The sequence below is a fragment of the Melozone crissalis genome, unplaced genomic scaffold (genome assembly GCF_028551555.1).
Source record: "Melozone crissalis strain CALT ecotype California unplaced genomic scaffold, PUWL_Pcris_2 ptg000008l_1, whole genome shotgun sequence".
Lineage (NCBI taxonomy): Eukaryota > Metazoa > Chordata > Aves > Passeriformes > Passerellidae > Melozone > Melozone crissalis.
Window position 1 is genome coordinate 533,050 of NW_026535786.1, and position 14,979 is coordinate 548,028.

At 37.6% G+C, this 14,979-nt stretch overlaps 1 protein-coding gene across 1 annotated transcript in view; it reads left to right on the plus strand.

The window, feature by feature from the left end:
• TRPC6 (transient receptor potential cation channel subfamily C member 6) overlaps nt 1–3,653 on the plus strand; it is a 76,041-nt gene extending 72,388 nt beyond the window's left edge. The window contains exons 10-12 of the mRNA XM_054269903.1: nt 103–186; nt 2,593–2,668; nt 3,438–3,653. Coding sequence (XP_054125878.1) covers nt 103–186; nt 2,593–2,668; nt 3,438–3,589 — 312 coding nt within the window. The 3' untranslated portion in view covers nt 3,590–3,653. The remainder of the gene's footprint in view (nt 1–102; nt 187–2,592; nt 2,669–3,437) is intronic.
• The last annotated feature ends 11,326 nt before the right edge of the window (nt 3,654–14,979 follow it).

The window sequence follows — 14,979 nt, forward strand, 5'->3', positions numbered from 1 at the left end:
CCATTTTGTGATGCCTTAGGTTTTCTGTCATAGGATATATACATGAGATATACATATTGATCTTCTATTTATTTTGTACTATAAATAATGATTCTGTTTCAGCTTGATCAAAGGAAGCAATCGAGTATCAGAAGCTCAGATGAAATCCACTTGAACAGTTTAAACAATCCTCCAAGACAATACCAGGTAAAAACCAGTTTATTTTTAAATAAAATCAAGAAGTAGTAGAACTGGCAGACTGATGGCATGAGAACAGTTTTGAATTTATGCTAAGTAACATGAGTCAAGGATAAATCCACAGACCTTGTATATTTCAGAAATAAATGAAATGGTTTAGGTATTTGCAGTACAATTTGAGGGTGTTTTTCACTACTCTTTGTTTCTTAAATAGCACCCTTACAGTGCAATTTATTTATGTGTTTTAGAAAAATGTTCTTAATTTTAGAGTTGAGTCGTCAACTGCACAGTGTGAACTGAGAAATCCAAAAATAAACCCCAAATCTTTCCATTCCATTTGCTGAAGCAGATCAGCTTATTGTGGTACATCTCTACATACAAATGCCTCAAGCACTGCCAGTATCTGTCAGCCTTTATCCTATCAATGCAGTCTGGTTTTCCTTTGCCTCCTAAACAACTGCAGTGAGCCTTTGTGCAGTTAAGTATAAAGAGACCCAGCACAGTCCTCATCAATCTCAGCTTTTCTGGTCCAGAGACTGCTTCTTTCCTTCTTGTAATACTGCAAAGTGGGTGGAAAGGAAGAAGCAAGAGCTGCCTGGGTAATATAAAAAGACAATCTGAATGAAAAAAGGTACAGAAAATGAGTATACTTTATTGATCACAAGAGAGATTTTCCCTTGGGCAGGCTAGCTCCGCTCCACTTTTATGTTATGCAGTGTCTACAGGAGTCTGTTCCAAAACTCCCTCACTTTTTCACAGCCAATTTCATTATGATGCAGGGGTAGATACTAAGATTAAAAATCTATGCCATAAACATGTAGTGTGGCTTTGTATTTGAAAGATTCTTGGATCATTGTAATAAACAGTACAGCTGCTGACCTTGCAGGCGTGACCACGGTGATGGCCTGGGACCACTAATCTGGCATGACTCACCTCAAAACCAGCTCTATTATTGTGGAGACAGAAGTAGAAATATAAATCTATGAAAATTTTCTATCTTAAAATGGAAAAGAAAAAGTATTATGTTGTCATGGACTACACCCTATGAAAATATTAAATCCAAAGGCAGAAATGCATATCCTAAAACGTACTTGGATACCTTGTTCTTTTTTAAGTAATTTGAACTGTTGGGAGAATCAGGACCAAAATTCATTTTTTTCCTGGAAAGGTAAAATTTGCAATAAATTTGCTGGCCTAGATTCCCCTTATTATTAGCAGAGAGGTTGGTCATTCTCATGGTATAAGCTATTTGGTCAGTTTTAGTTGTCTCAGATGAGCTGTGCTCTCAGGTTTGCTCATTTTATCCATAGAAGGAAATAATACATATATTTACCTTAGAAAGTATCTGTCTTTGGTTAGATGAGTCCCAGCTGAGACTCACTTAAATGACTTCGAATTTTGGATCCCATTTTCTCTAAGCAAGCCCTACACTGGGAAAACATAACTTAGCAAATATATCAAAATAGGTTCAAATAAACTAACAAACTAAAAGATTTACAACTAGCAATGCTAAGCAGGGTCATTATCATCTTTGGGTGGCAATAAAGGCCAGATGGCTTCATCTACTTGGAGATCAAAGATGCAACTGTATTAGTAGTTCTTACAGCCTCCAGTAGTAGGTTAAAGCTTATGAATTATAGCATTCATAAGATTATCTTTAGTTCTCTAACTTTCAAAAAAAATATATATATATCTATATATATATATGCAGAATCATGAAGGTTAAATATCACCTGTAGATGAAAGCAGAGATTTTTACATTAAGTTTCTTTAACTTGTCAAGTTCTACACTGAAGTATCAGAATGCAATAGACAGTAACAGAGGTGTCATAATTTAACCTGTGTGTCAACTAAGTACCACACAGTTGCTTACTCACTGCCCCCACACTGTGCCTTCCAAGTTCATGGGATGAGGAGGAGAATCATAAAAGGTAAAACCTGTGAGTTCAGATAATGATACTTCACTAATTTAAGTAAAGAAAAAAAAAAAGTAGTAGTAGTGGTAGTAATGAGAAGGAGACATAAAGGAGCAGTGATCACCCCTCAAGGCCAAGCCTCCCCAGTGTCTATACTGAGCATGATACTCTGTGGTATGAAATATTCCTCTGGCCAGCTTGGTTCAGCTGTCCCAGCCATTCTCCCTCCCAGCTTCCTGTGCCCCTGCTCAGCAACAGAGCATGAGGCATTGAAGAGTCCTTGCCTTTGGGTAATCACTGCTCGGCAACAGCTAAAACACCAGTGCGTTATCAACACTACTCTCATACTAAACCCAAACTCACACTGTACAAGCTACTAAAAGGAATATGAACTCTGTCCCAGCTGAAATCAGGACAAGAGCTCTTACTTTGAAATGTCATAACAATACTAGTCCAACTAAGAAAACTCCCCTTTCCTTTCTTTGTTTCTTCTCTGCAGAAAATAATGAAGCGTCTTATTAAAAGATACGTGTTGAAAGCTCAGATCGATAAGGAAAGTGATGAAGTCAATGAAGGTGAGTATGTTGATGAATTGTATGTTTCATCAGAGAATCAAGCTAAAGTGATTATATATTTCCAAAATACTTAATCCACTTCACATCTTTGCAAGTGCAAGAGGTAAAATTAACAAGCTGTTGAAGAGATGGGATTTATGTCTCTCCTCTCCCATCAGAAACTGTCACTGATCTGACAAGTGTTAAAATGTGTTGCTACATTTAGAAATAATAGAATCATAGAATAGTTTGGTTTGGAAGGGCCCTTCAAGATCATATGGTTCTTTAAAGATCTGGTGGTCTGGGCAGTGATGGGTTAATGATTGGATTCAGTGATTTTAGAGGTCTTTTCCAACCTAAATGATTCTGTGACTGTGATTCTGTGATCTCTCTTGCAGCAGAAAAGCATCCTCCATCAAATAGATCATGTGAGTTTTGTGAACTCATGGTCTCTCAGACTTTTGCCTTTAGATTTGTTTGATTCCTGAACTGCATCTTTGTATTCCTATCCCCAAGACACCATTCCACTGAGGTTACCTCAGCTGGTCAGAGCATGATGCTAATAACAACAAGATTTTGGGTTTAATCCCTACATGGACCATTCACTTAAAGCTGGATGGTCATTGTGGGTCCCTTCCAACTCAGAATATCCTATGATTCACCAATGGGCACCAGAATATCTACTTCTTCTGTTTCAACAAAGAAATACAAGAAAAAACCATAATTTTGAGATATTTGGGTGTTGTTTTTTTCTTTTGTTAATATTGTGATCCTTTAAAATCTGTTACAGGTGAATTGAAGGAAATTAAACAGGACATCTCAAGTCTCCGGTATGAACTCCTTGAGGAAAAATCTCAGAATTCTGAAGATCTGGCAGAACTTATAAGGAAACTTGGGGAAAAACTGTCACTTGACTCTAAAGAAGAAGAAAGCGAGAGATAACCAAAATAAGATATGCAACAGAATGTTAACAATTCACTTAAAGCCATATTTCTGTTTTCTTCAAGTCTAGCTCACATTTCTAAAAAAGATTCAGAAATTAAATCATTCCAATTCTTTATTGTGGCAAATCCTCTAGGTCTACAGTCGGGAGACCATACTACTTCAGTAAAGATATTTATTCTTTACCTGCTGAAGAATAGTTGATCTGAGATAATTTAAGTACTCAATTTACTGTCTAGAATTCCAGTGGAGTCTTGATGAGCTCAGACACGAAAGATTAAAAGCATAGATCGAAACTTTTCCTATGTTAACTGTTTGTTTTTTGCAAATTTCCCTTTGTAACCATTCTTACATGTATTTTAGTGAAGCAAAAGAGAAAAATCCAGGCTTTTATATATATATACATATATCAAAAGCTATTTAATTTTTCCAGCATTCCCAACTTGCAAGAAAAGAAAAAAAAGCTAACTCTCTTTCTTAAGAATATGTAGGATATGAAAATAAACCTATGAATGTTTCCATGTAGAGGTAAATACCAAGACACTCAGAGCACTGTGTTGTATTTTCCCCTACTGATCCCTGTCAGCACTGGGCTATCCTTTGAGATACCTAGGTTCCAGTGGGAGTTAGTGCATTAAGAAAGAAATATTTTTCACCAAGTTTATTGAAAAGCTATTTCTGAGCCTGGGAGGCTAGAAGAAAACCTTCTTTAACCCAAAATAATTAACCCTTGATGTTCCAATCTGTTTCAGAATTCCCAAATTCTCTGGCTTTTATGTCTTGAACTGAACCTCCCAAACTGCAGGTTAGGGGTTTGAATGCAACATTTTTATTTGAGGTGGAAGATACCAAAGTGTTAGGTCCAAACCTCTCTTTGAATTCTGGGAATGTCATGCATGGGGGACCATCTTTCTCTATGTTAAACCTGTTTAAATGATTAAATTTTCTGCAGACATAGATAGCAAACAAAACAATCTTGTTGCAAAAAATAATGAAATCTTTTCTTCTCTGGATTTGCATCCCTCGTCCTTTTTTCCACTGGTGACAGCTCAGCTCTTGTGCTGTATTCTTTAGGACTCTTTTAATGAAGAATCTTCACTCCACGTGGTAAAGAAAGCTCCAACATTTTCACCCTGCCCACTGCAATAGTTAAAAGTCTCTTCTGTTGAACTGCAGATGAGCTATCCCATGCTCTGTCTGGCTGTTTGTTGTGTAACAATGTCCATGCAGGACAGTCAGATGGTTTCTGTCTTTCCAGATAGAAACAGCATAAATTCCATTCCATAATTTTTCCCTTGGTTAATACAGTAATTTGTGTTTCTCTCTTTGGACAGTCACTAATTCTGGAGGTGTTATAAACATATATTACATTGGGCATCTCTGCTTCTCTTTAAGCTTTTTTTTTGAGATTAGTGAAAGGGCTGTAAAAAATTATAACATGGCATCCAGGTGTATAACACACCTGTAAAAGACTTGTATGAAACAAGACTTTAAAAGGCTTGTCAGTAATTGCTTTAAAATTAACTTTGTGAAATTTATTTACTGTGGAATGTATTAGAATGTTTCTGCCTTTCCCTTTCAGGCTGGAGATTATTTTTATTGGGTCTCGATTAGTTTCCAGCTGGATTTTTATTGATAGTTCTTCTTTAAAAAATATTGATGGAATCACTGCGTATTTTCAGGGAAAAAAGACATATTAGAATGGGTTTTGAAATCACTTGGAGACAGGTGGAGGTAGGGGACTGAGGTCAGCTTGCCCTGTGAGTGTTTGTCACGCTTTGGAGGAAGAGCTTGGCACAAAAGTTTAGCCACAAATGGAATATGGGGAGCAATGTGTGTCCTGTGGGCTTCAGGTGCAATGAACTCAGGGTTTAGAAACTTCTAAGGCTTCTTCATCTGAGGGAGAAGAAGGAAAGTGAGGGTTCTTCATAGGTAGTGAAGCACAGGCAACTGGTGTGACCTCCTTAGGCCGGAAGGCAGTGTGATGGTAACTTCACTGTGTTGTGGCTCCTGGATGGTTCCTGGCCATCTCTCTTGGCCAGGACTGGCCTCTGAGTTGAAGTTCCACCTGAGTATTTTGGACCTGGTTTTCTGAAACAGTGGGCAGTTCATTCAGCTCCACCAAAGGGCTGTGTTAGAGGCCATGCTGCTCAAAGCACATCTTCCATCTGAGGGATGGCTCTTCAGAAAATCTATTGGTCAGGATCGGAGGTAACAGGGACAGCCAGCGTTCACTTTCAGTAATCAGAAGTCTTAATTTTTGGTCATTGTAATACACAATTTGGATCTGCTGTAGTGCTCATTGGTGGTAAACCCTCACTCTCCATAAACCCAGAGAGAGGAAATACATATACACAGTTTGAGATCCAGGCACTTCTAAAGTGAAGATTTTTATTACAGAGGTAAAATGTACACTGTGAATTTGTTTAAACCCAAAATTTGATGTACCTTAAAACTATAAGATCATAATGTATATATTGTATTTCATGAAGAAAATGCATATGGATTTTTTTAATCATTGAAGATATTTTATATGTAGTTATTACTCATGGAACAATTTGTTAAATATATTTGAAGAGGTCTATTGCCAAATGTAGTGTGACAAGCAATGTAGTATTTTAAATGAGCACAATACCAAATATATTATGCTGATTAAAAAAAATTAAATGTACCAAACTAAAAATGCCTTTGTGATCCATTGTATGAAAATTTTGGTATTTCACTTTGGAAATTCGGCTGCTCCTGCTTGGAAGACTGATACAGTAAAAAACCTGGATTTCCTAACAACACTAATATTAAAAAAAAACATTTCAAAGAAGTATTTTCATACTTAATTAGACTCAAGGCCAAGTATTTTGTCTCCTGTGACTGTGCCTGATGCTAGATGTTTCAGAACATCTGCAGTAACAGAATTTTCACCTTACATAGTTCTCCTTTTGGTTTCTAATAAAACAATAATTTGATCAGAAAGTATTTCCATATTTGTTTGTTAATTATTAGGATAACAAGATAATCTTGCTACCTACTTAATTGTGTCTTTAAATCTTGTTAATTACTTGAGTTCAGCAATTTTGTTTCTGTAGCAGCAGCTTCCACATCTAAACCAGACCTGCTTAAACCAGACCTGCTATGAAGTATTGCCTTTATATACATTTTTCCCCCTGAGTATTTCTTGAACTTCAATTATGAAATATGGTGAGTAGATTTCATCATCCCTTAGAGAATCTCCTTCCTGTTTCACTCAAATGTATTTCACTAAAAGGTATGGAAGGACTTGAGAACTTCTGAAGAGAAGGCAATGGAGTAAGAGAATCCCCAAATCAATGTCTGTGCAAGGTTTTCTCACACTATTCTGGATGAAACAGAATCACATCTAAATACTGAGAGAAAGCTTTATACGTCATGGAGGAATGGAAATTTTATTAGAGACCAATCATGCAACACAAGCCTAAGGTACCCAAGATTTACATTGACAGATGCTGAGAAAAAGCTATGGGATTTCCAATTACAGTTCTGACATTCCAGGTAAAAATCTGCTGCATTACACCATATTTAGAGCACTGACAGGCCAAGCGAATGAATGCTGCTGGTTATAGAAGAGGCATCTACAGATTCATCTGATTTTAGATGAAAGCCATGAAGACAAGCAACTGAGCTTGTCTAGTCTTTCTTTGTGTTCAGTGGATAGAAATGGTTAAAGGCATGATTTTGTGTCATAAGGTAGACAAGTATTCCAGGTAAGTCATAGAGTAGAAGTGACCATTTATCTCCTGTTACTCTGAAGAAGCCACTCTGGCTGTTGGCAACATTTCTGTTAAAGTGTGAGAAGTCCCAGCTTGTCAGAAATTAGCACTCAGCTCATGAACGCTGCAAGGCCAATGCGCCGTCACAAATGATCATCTCATTGGAAGGGCTTGAACTGAAGGGGACAGTCACTAAGAGGGGCAGGATCTGACTTGCCATCCCAAGAACCCATCCCATTCCCCAGGGATGATGGGTGAGTTGGGTTCTTCTTTGCTCTGCACCAATATTTTCATTTTTTCTTCTTCATTATTGTTGTTTTCATTTTTCCTTCTTCATTAGTGTTGCTGTGGGTCAGCATAAACAAAACCACCCATTAACCAAATTATCACAAATGTGAGAAAAACTCTGTTACAGAGCACATGGCAACTAAGTTCTTGCTGCCAAACCAGGACCTTTATGACAAAGAGAAGTTTATGTCTCATGTTCTAGTACATTGGGGTGAGCATATATATTCAATGATATATTTTCAAAGCTTAAAATACCATAGCTTGATCTTGGCAGTACTTCAGCTATAGCAGCTGTATCCTGTAATTTACTAAGAACATGTTCTCATGACATCTGTGTCCCAAAATGCAGTTTAGTACAACAAAATCTTGCATTTGCTTCTTAGAGATTTCCCTCAGGCTTGAAATTTCTATCTGAACACTGTAATTAATACGTTACAAACCACATAATCTGAAACTGTACTCATTTGCAGAACAGAAGAAATTGTTCTTACAGTGTAAATTGCTAGTTTTTCATGTAAATATTTAACGCTTTTTAAAATTTGTTGGAAGCTGCTTGGTGTGAATAATCTATCTAAGTACTTAGGTTCCTGCTTAAATTTTATTTTGGGTTGTGGAAAATAGATTTCTCAAAGTTTGTGCTTGGAAAACTACTTGTGCTTCAGAAGCTCATCTCAAAATAGAAGTTAATCGAGGCTGAGGAGTGTACCTTTAAGCTCCATGCTCTTAGGAGGCCAAGGAATCCCATGCACTGTTCTTCCCTTGTGTATGAGTAACCTCAAAATGTTTCATTTGTTCTGTTGTACCCTGGTTATCATAAGTACCTCAAAATATTTCATTTATTCTCTTGTTTCAATTTTTGCAAAAAGCCACCTTTCCTGTTCCTCTTTCTGTTCTTGTCACCATCTTGTCACCATATGACAGTGCAGTAGGGACCAAAAAGTACAAATTTTCAGTGCTTTCTCTGTCCAAGGAGATGCATTTTCGTAGTATTTGGTTTTGTTTTAAGATTTTGAATATTCTGTGCTTTAGCTCCTTGACATTTACACTTTGTTCCAATGGAACTCCAATCAAAGTAATTGAAGAAGATCAGTTCATATTGCATTCAAAGTAAAATTTAGCAGAAAAATCGTTATCAATGTTAATAGCAACATTTTATGCCCCTTTATATATGAACATTTTTATACCATTCTGATATTTAATTGTGCTTTATAAACAAGTATATTCTAGTAGGTTTGCAAAGGAAAAAAGGGCATAAATAAAGTGACAAACAGTCCAAAAGCTTTTTGTTAGTAGGCAAAACCTACTCACTCTCAAATACAAATAAATGTATTTTCCTATGACTCTTGTTGAACCAGCTCAAGTCTCTGTTCTTCAGCTTCTTCATTTATGCCAGGAGAAAGTGATACTAATTGATGTCAACATGTTCAAATAAGTAATTTCATGAATTGAAGAGAAAACTTCAGTTCTTTCTCAAAGGGAGTACTTTTACTGTTTTCAAAGAAGATTTTGTGTAACTTTAGCAGAACTCCAATGATGTAATCAACTTCAACAGAGAAAACCCATGAGATTTCATGGGTTAATGTCTTCACTGCACTGCTGTGGGTTTGTTCTTTAGAACTGCTGTTCTAAAAGTTCCAATTGAGACACTCACTGAATTTGTCCTGTCTGTAGCCCAATTTATTCAGTCCCCCCATCTCTTAATGGTAAACTGAGGCTCTGCAGCTGGCTCACAACATCCTCTTTTGAATGGAGAAATATCAGTGACACAGTGAACTTTTTAAAATGCATACAGCAGGGGCAAATCATTCTGGTGAACCCAAGGTAAGGTAGGCACAGTATCAGGTTGCTATCAAATCCTGTTGGCAGTAAAAGATTCAAGAGATTACTTTATGTGGCTGTGCTAGAGCACATGTGGTCTCCCCTGACATGTTCATTTTGTTTCTCAAAAGAAAATGTTTCTTCTAGAAATGACTTTGTGCTTCAATCTGTCAGAATAATTTTAGAATTCTGTGAGTTACTTCCCTCTGAAGTGGACATCACATTTTATTTGAGGAAACTGAACTGCCTGGTGCAGCAATATCAGTGGCTGTAATCCTTCAGCAGGGGCTTCTCTTACCCTACAGGAGGCCACTGACCTAGTACCATCAAGAGTGTTAAAAAGCAGCCCTGACTATACCAAGAAATATTTCTCAGAATCTATCCAGAAAGAAATAAAGACAAAATAATTCCCAAAGTGCCTTGGGGTCTTCTAATGTTGCAAGATAGCCTGTATTCACTCATGAATGTTCCACGTGTCTGCAGATTTTGTCCCTTCTGATTCAGCATCCACAACACACATTGCAGTAGGACATCCAGGCTCCCCTCCTAGTCTCTGAAAACTCTGAATGTTGTTTCAGAAGTACATATTTACTTTAAATGGAGGCACAGCCTTGGCCCAAGCTTCTTGTAGTTCAATATCTTGAGAAAGTGTAAATCCCTTACTGGGTCAACAATGAGGTCCCCATGGAGTATTGAGCTAACAAGAATTGCTGGCAATTGCCCATAAAAATATGCCAAGTGCTCCTCTCTGCAGAAGTTTTCACAGCTTCAAACAGAGTACTTGATTTTAAATAAAATGTGAATATTACAAATTAACCCCCATAACACTTGTCTTTAGACTATAAAGTGCAGTCATTCCAGTAGATTTAACAGCTTGCAGAATTCTTATTCATTAAACCTGAAATTTGATTGTTGCATTAGGCAAACACTGAGATATTTTTATCTAATGTGGGTGAATTTTCCAATCACCAGCCAAAATTTAATATGAAGGAGATTGTTTAGGGAACAGGATCCATGTTGATGTTCCCAGTGAGGTATCCTCATCTCCCTGCTCCAACATCATCTCATAGGATGCTGGCCTGCCATGGTCCTTAGGGGTTACCTTAGGAGCTTGATAGGCCAATAAAGTTACACATAATTGAAAAGAATGGAAATTTATTTTACAGGTGCTCCAGTTGTCAGGCTTGAAATTACTTCAAATGCATGTGTTCCTTTTGGTTGATTTTATATAGAGAGAAGTACCTGAGCTGCAGAACAGCAGTCACTGTACTACAGTAGCTCTGGTGCAAATAATTCTAGCTCTTCTGGGAAAAAAAATAAATTGAAAAATTTGGAAGCAGTCTTAGGAACTGCAAGGTCACCATGTACATGCCTTCCAATAAACTGTTTCTGCTTACTTATCCCTTCCTTTCATCTAAAACTTATTTTGAAAAGTAAATTAGCATTCAACTTTAAATGGATTTCAAGTTATCATTTTCAATTTCTATAAATTTCATGGTGGTGTTCTAGCATAGCCAACAGCTCCTAGCCAAGAGTTTGTCATCCTGTGACTCCTCTATGCACAATGAATATCATCAGTTGATGCAGCAAAAGGTAAAGCTGTCTGTGTACCTAAAGACCCAGGATGCAGATCAGAAGATGATAGGTGGTATTAGATATCCGTCTTTTTTAATAGACTATAGCAAAGAGAACCTGGAATTCCTGGAAATTGTGTTTGCATTCACAGGATACATTGTAGACTCTCAAATTAATCCATTCCAGTGACTTAGAATGAATTTTCCTTCCTGTACACCTAAACAATTTAAATTAACTTTATAATGGGACTGAAAAATATTTGTATGCACCCTTTTCTGCATGATACAGGCCTGTAGTTTCTTGTCTAAAGTAAACTCTGTCTAATAGCAAAGATGAAAACAACCTGGAGAAGTTAGTCTGCAAATGAAACCTCAGGTGCTTCTTAGTTCAGGGGACTTGGTAGGTAAGGGGGAACAAGAGGGAGCTGTAACAATGGGGATTGAGTTACAGTGAAGTCCCTGCAGGACTGTGGGTAGGCTCCCAGAGCCCTGCAAGAACCTGCCTGGAATCTCTAATGAGAAAGTTCAGTGACTATTGATAGTTTCTAGGCCCAAAAATTGTAAAAATCTAAGAATAGTTCCAATGACTGTCTGAAAAACAGCTTCTAGCAACTCCTGAGGTTTATAGTCTGCAAGACATTCTAGGAGAGTTGAACACATAATTATTTCCTTGACAAAAAGCTGCCCACTGGTAGGGGGTGTCCTCCTGTGGACAGCAGGAAAAGAAAACATTGGCAACTTCTCATCAACTTAGCTGAGTTGCAACAATGCCTTTTTTTGTAGTGCTATTCAAAATAAATGTAACTACTCTCTGGATCAATGAGAAAGTTTGCTATAGTCCAGAAGTATATCAGCCACATTTTCTTCAGTCTATGACAACTACATTCCCTCTTGCTGCACACTCACTGTCTGCAGCAGTCCCATTAAACTCTACCTTCTGCTAAGTCTACCCCTGTAAATGTCTTAACTGGCTATACATATATATATATATTTATATGTATATATATATATATATACTGTCCATGCTGGCCATATATACTTCATGTAAATGCATGGAGTATCCTCCTCTTTCCAATAAAGCAAATATTTTAACAACATTTTATTTTCCAACCGTATTTCTTCATTCCTTCTCCCCTTTTTCTTAATAACACTTCTAAGTGAGCTTGAAAACAATACTGTCCCACTGTCCCAATACTGTCCCAGCAGTGCCTTGGCAAACATAAACTCTATACTGTGGCCAGAGGTTTGAATTAATAATTAGAAAATAGATGAATTGATTCAGTAATGATTATAATATAAACTACCTATCTTTCTGCAGTACATTTATTAAGTTATGACTAATTGAATTTACTGCATCAGGTGTTCAGAAATATTTCTACAAAACCAGGAGGAAACACAAAAGAAATGCCCTTGTCTGAGCAAACCAAATTCTGGAAGTCAGAACCACTGTCCTCATTTCTTGTTTACCTTATAACAGGATTTGAGTATTACAAACAGACCTTAAAAGCCCAGTTTCTGCTGGGAGAAGTTATCATCAGCACTACAAATGGCTGTAAACAACCGTAATATAGAAAAATCCCCTTCAGCATGTTGCAGCCCTATAAAATTCAAGTCCTATATCCCAGCTCATATTTTACCTGCACCCTCAGGCTGTAACAGCAGTCGAATGCAATGTATGTTCTGTTTGGGCATCACAATAAGTAAAACACATGGGCCATGGTGGTCTGGTGGCTCTCTCCACCTCTGCAGCCATGAGCTCCATCTCCCTGGCACTGTGCCTGTAACCTGCCTGCCAAGCATGGCCTTAACGCCAGCTGAAACCTGGCTGCCATTGAGATGGTTTGGATGGAAGTGTTCAGAACAGGCCTGACATGGAGGCTGACTGAGCCCATGCACACCTTCAAAATTGGGTTGAGATTATTCCAAGCTAAAGAGCATATGGAACTGATGTAGGATTGAGATGTTCTCCTGGCCTGAGGTCACTCTTGTAGTGCCCACAGCATTGTCATTTGACTTCATATGGCTCCCTCAGGGTAATCAGATTGGTCTGAAAGCCTATAAGTCAGATACAGTAAGGCCTCATCAGCTATACAGGTGCAAATATTGCAGCCATCTAAGGGCAGCAGTGATGCCCAGAGCCTCTCAGTGCACGTGCTTTGGGAATATGGGAAAATGCATATTGGAAAATGCAGTGTGAGTGGAGCTAATACCTCCACGAGGCCTCTCCAGGCATGAGCAAGCTTGTTGACCAAACCAAAGGAAATCCCAAGGAACACACCACTTCCAATAAATGTTCTAAGCAATCTGTATTGAAGTGATTATATTCATTTGCAGTGGGGGTTTTTTTGTGTGTGTGTATGATTTCTTAAACAAAAAGCACATTATGTCTCTTTTGGAGCTGCCTAGTCTAATAGCACCCCTATTATTTGAGGTTCAGGGAAACTGAAGTGAAAATTGAAACAAAACTCTGAATTTGTATCAATGAGGCAAAGCTTTAAGGATCAAAGTGAGAAAAAGTTCAATGAATTCTAGGCCTGCAATTTTCAAGGCACTTGCAAGAGCACGATCCACCACGCTGGGGCAGCAATGCCCTGGGTTTGCTTAAAAAGCAGGAGATGGAGTGGCTGTGCACAGTCCTGCCAAAGCTGTGCTCTCATCTCACTGAGCAGTGCTAAAGGCTCCCACAGTCACAAACACACAGTCTTTGCACTATCCTTATACACGTTATTGTAAATGTACACCCATCACATTCATGTTCATGTGTATGCTTGCGTATACTACATATCTGAATGTATTACACATGCACAAATATTATATATATAGTATAACACATATGCACATACTATTAGACATGCAAACACCAAACTTATCTGATTTTTACAGTGCATTGGGCATGCTCATACAATATTTCCTGCAAAAGAGATGATCAAGTGAAACAATGATGGCAGTGAAATAACTCAAAGGCTGTGGAAATCATTTCAGGTTTACAGTTACACATCCTGGTCACACGAGGAGAATAAGGGGCCACTGACACAAGGTGCAAGGCAGTAAAGCTGGGTCAGATATTAGGAAAAGTATTTTCCCACTGGACGTGTTCAAACACTGGCACAGGCTGCTCACAGACACTGCATACTCTTAATATGATCAGATTTTAAAAAACTGAGTGGACAAAGTTTCGAGCATCTTTAACAGGGTTTGGATCAGTTTTGACCAGGAGGGTGGTCCAGATGATCTATTGCACTTCCTTTGAAACTAAGATATTCCATAATTCTATAATGCTTTGATTATTGTGGATAACTTTAAACACATTTACAAGCCTCAGTAATTGAATGTGTTATTACCTATATTTAACCAAAGCAACTATAAGCCTCTGGCTTGTATTCCAGAATGGATGCAAGAAATCTGCTAAGATTTCATAATTTCATTTTTCCCTTGGTGAATTTGTGAAATTTATTATTTTTTATGCATGTCTTCTATGTCTATGATTAATCACTTCCCTCTCATCTAAACACAGCAGACTTACAGTATTTGTTTATTTTATTTTCCCAGCCAGGGAAAACAACCAAGTAACAATCAGCCTAGCAAAAGCCACAAAAACACAAACCAATATAGGCAAACAAACAGGGCCTATCCCTACTTAGAAAGTCTTACATAATATAAAATTTGTATGTAGCAGAAAAATATTTTTATTCAAATCTGATGCAGCAGTGTTAGAAAGCTGCCTTGAAAATTGTCTTAATAATTAGTTAGAAAGATATTATATCATCAAAATGAAGGTCTGTAAAAAGTTGCACCCCAGGTTTTAAATCTCTGAAGACAGGAACTTCTAAGTCTTAAAATATATCTGCTATCACTGCTCAGGCTAAGATTCCAAGCATGAAAACTACTTCACCTATTTTCACATTATCCTCTTTCTAGAAAAATGACTCCAGATTATTTTCTCTCGTTTCCTACCTTGCACCACTTT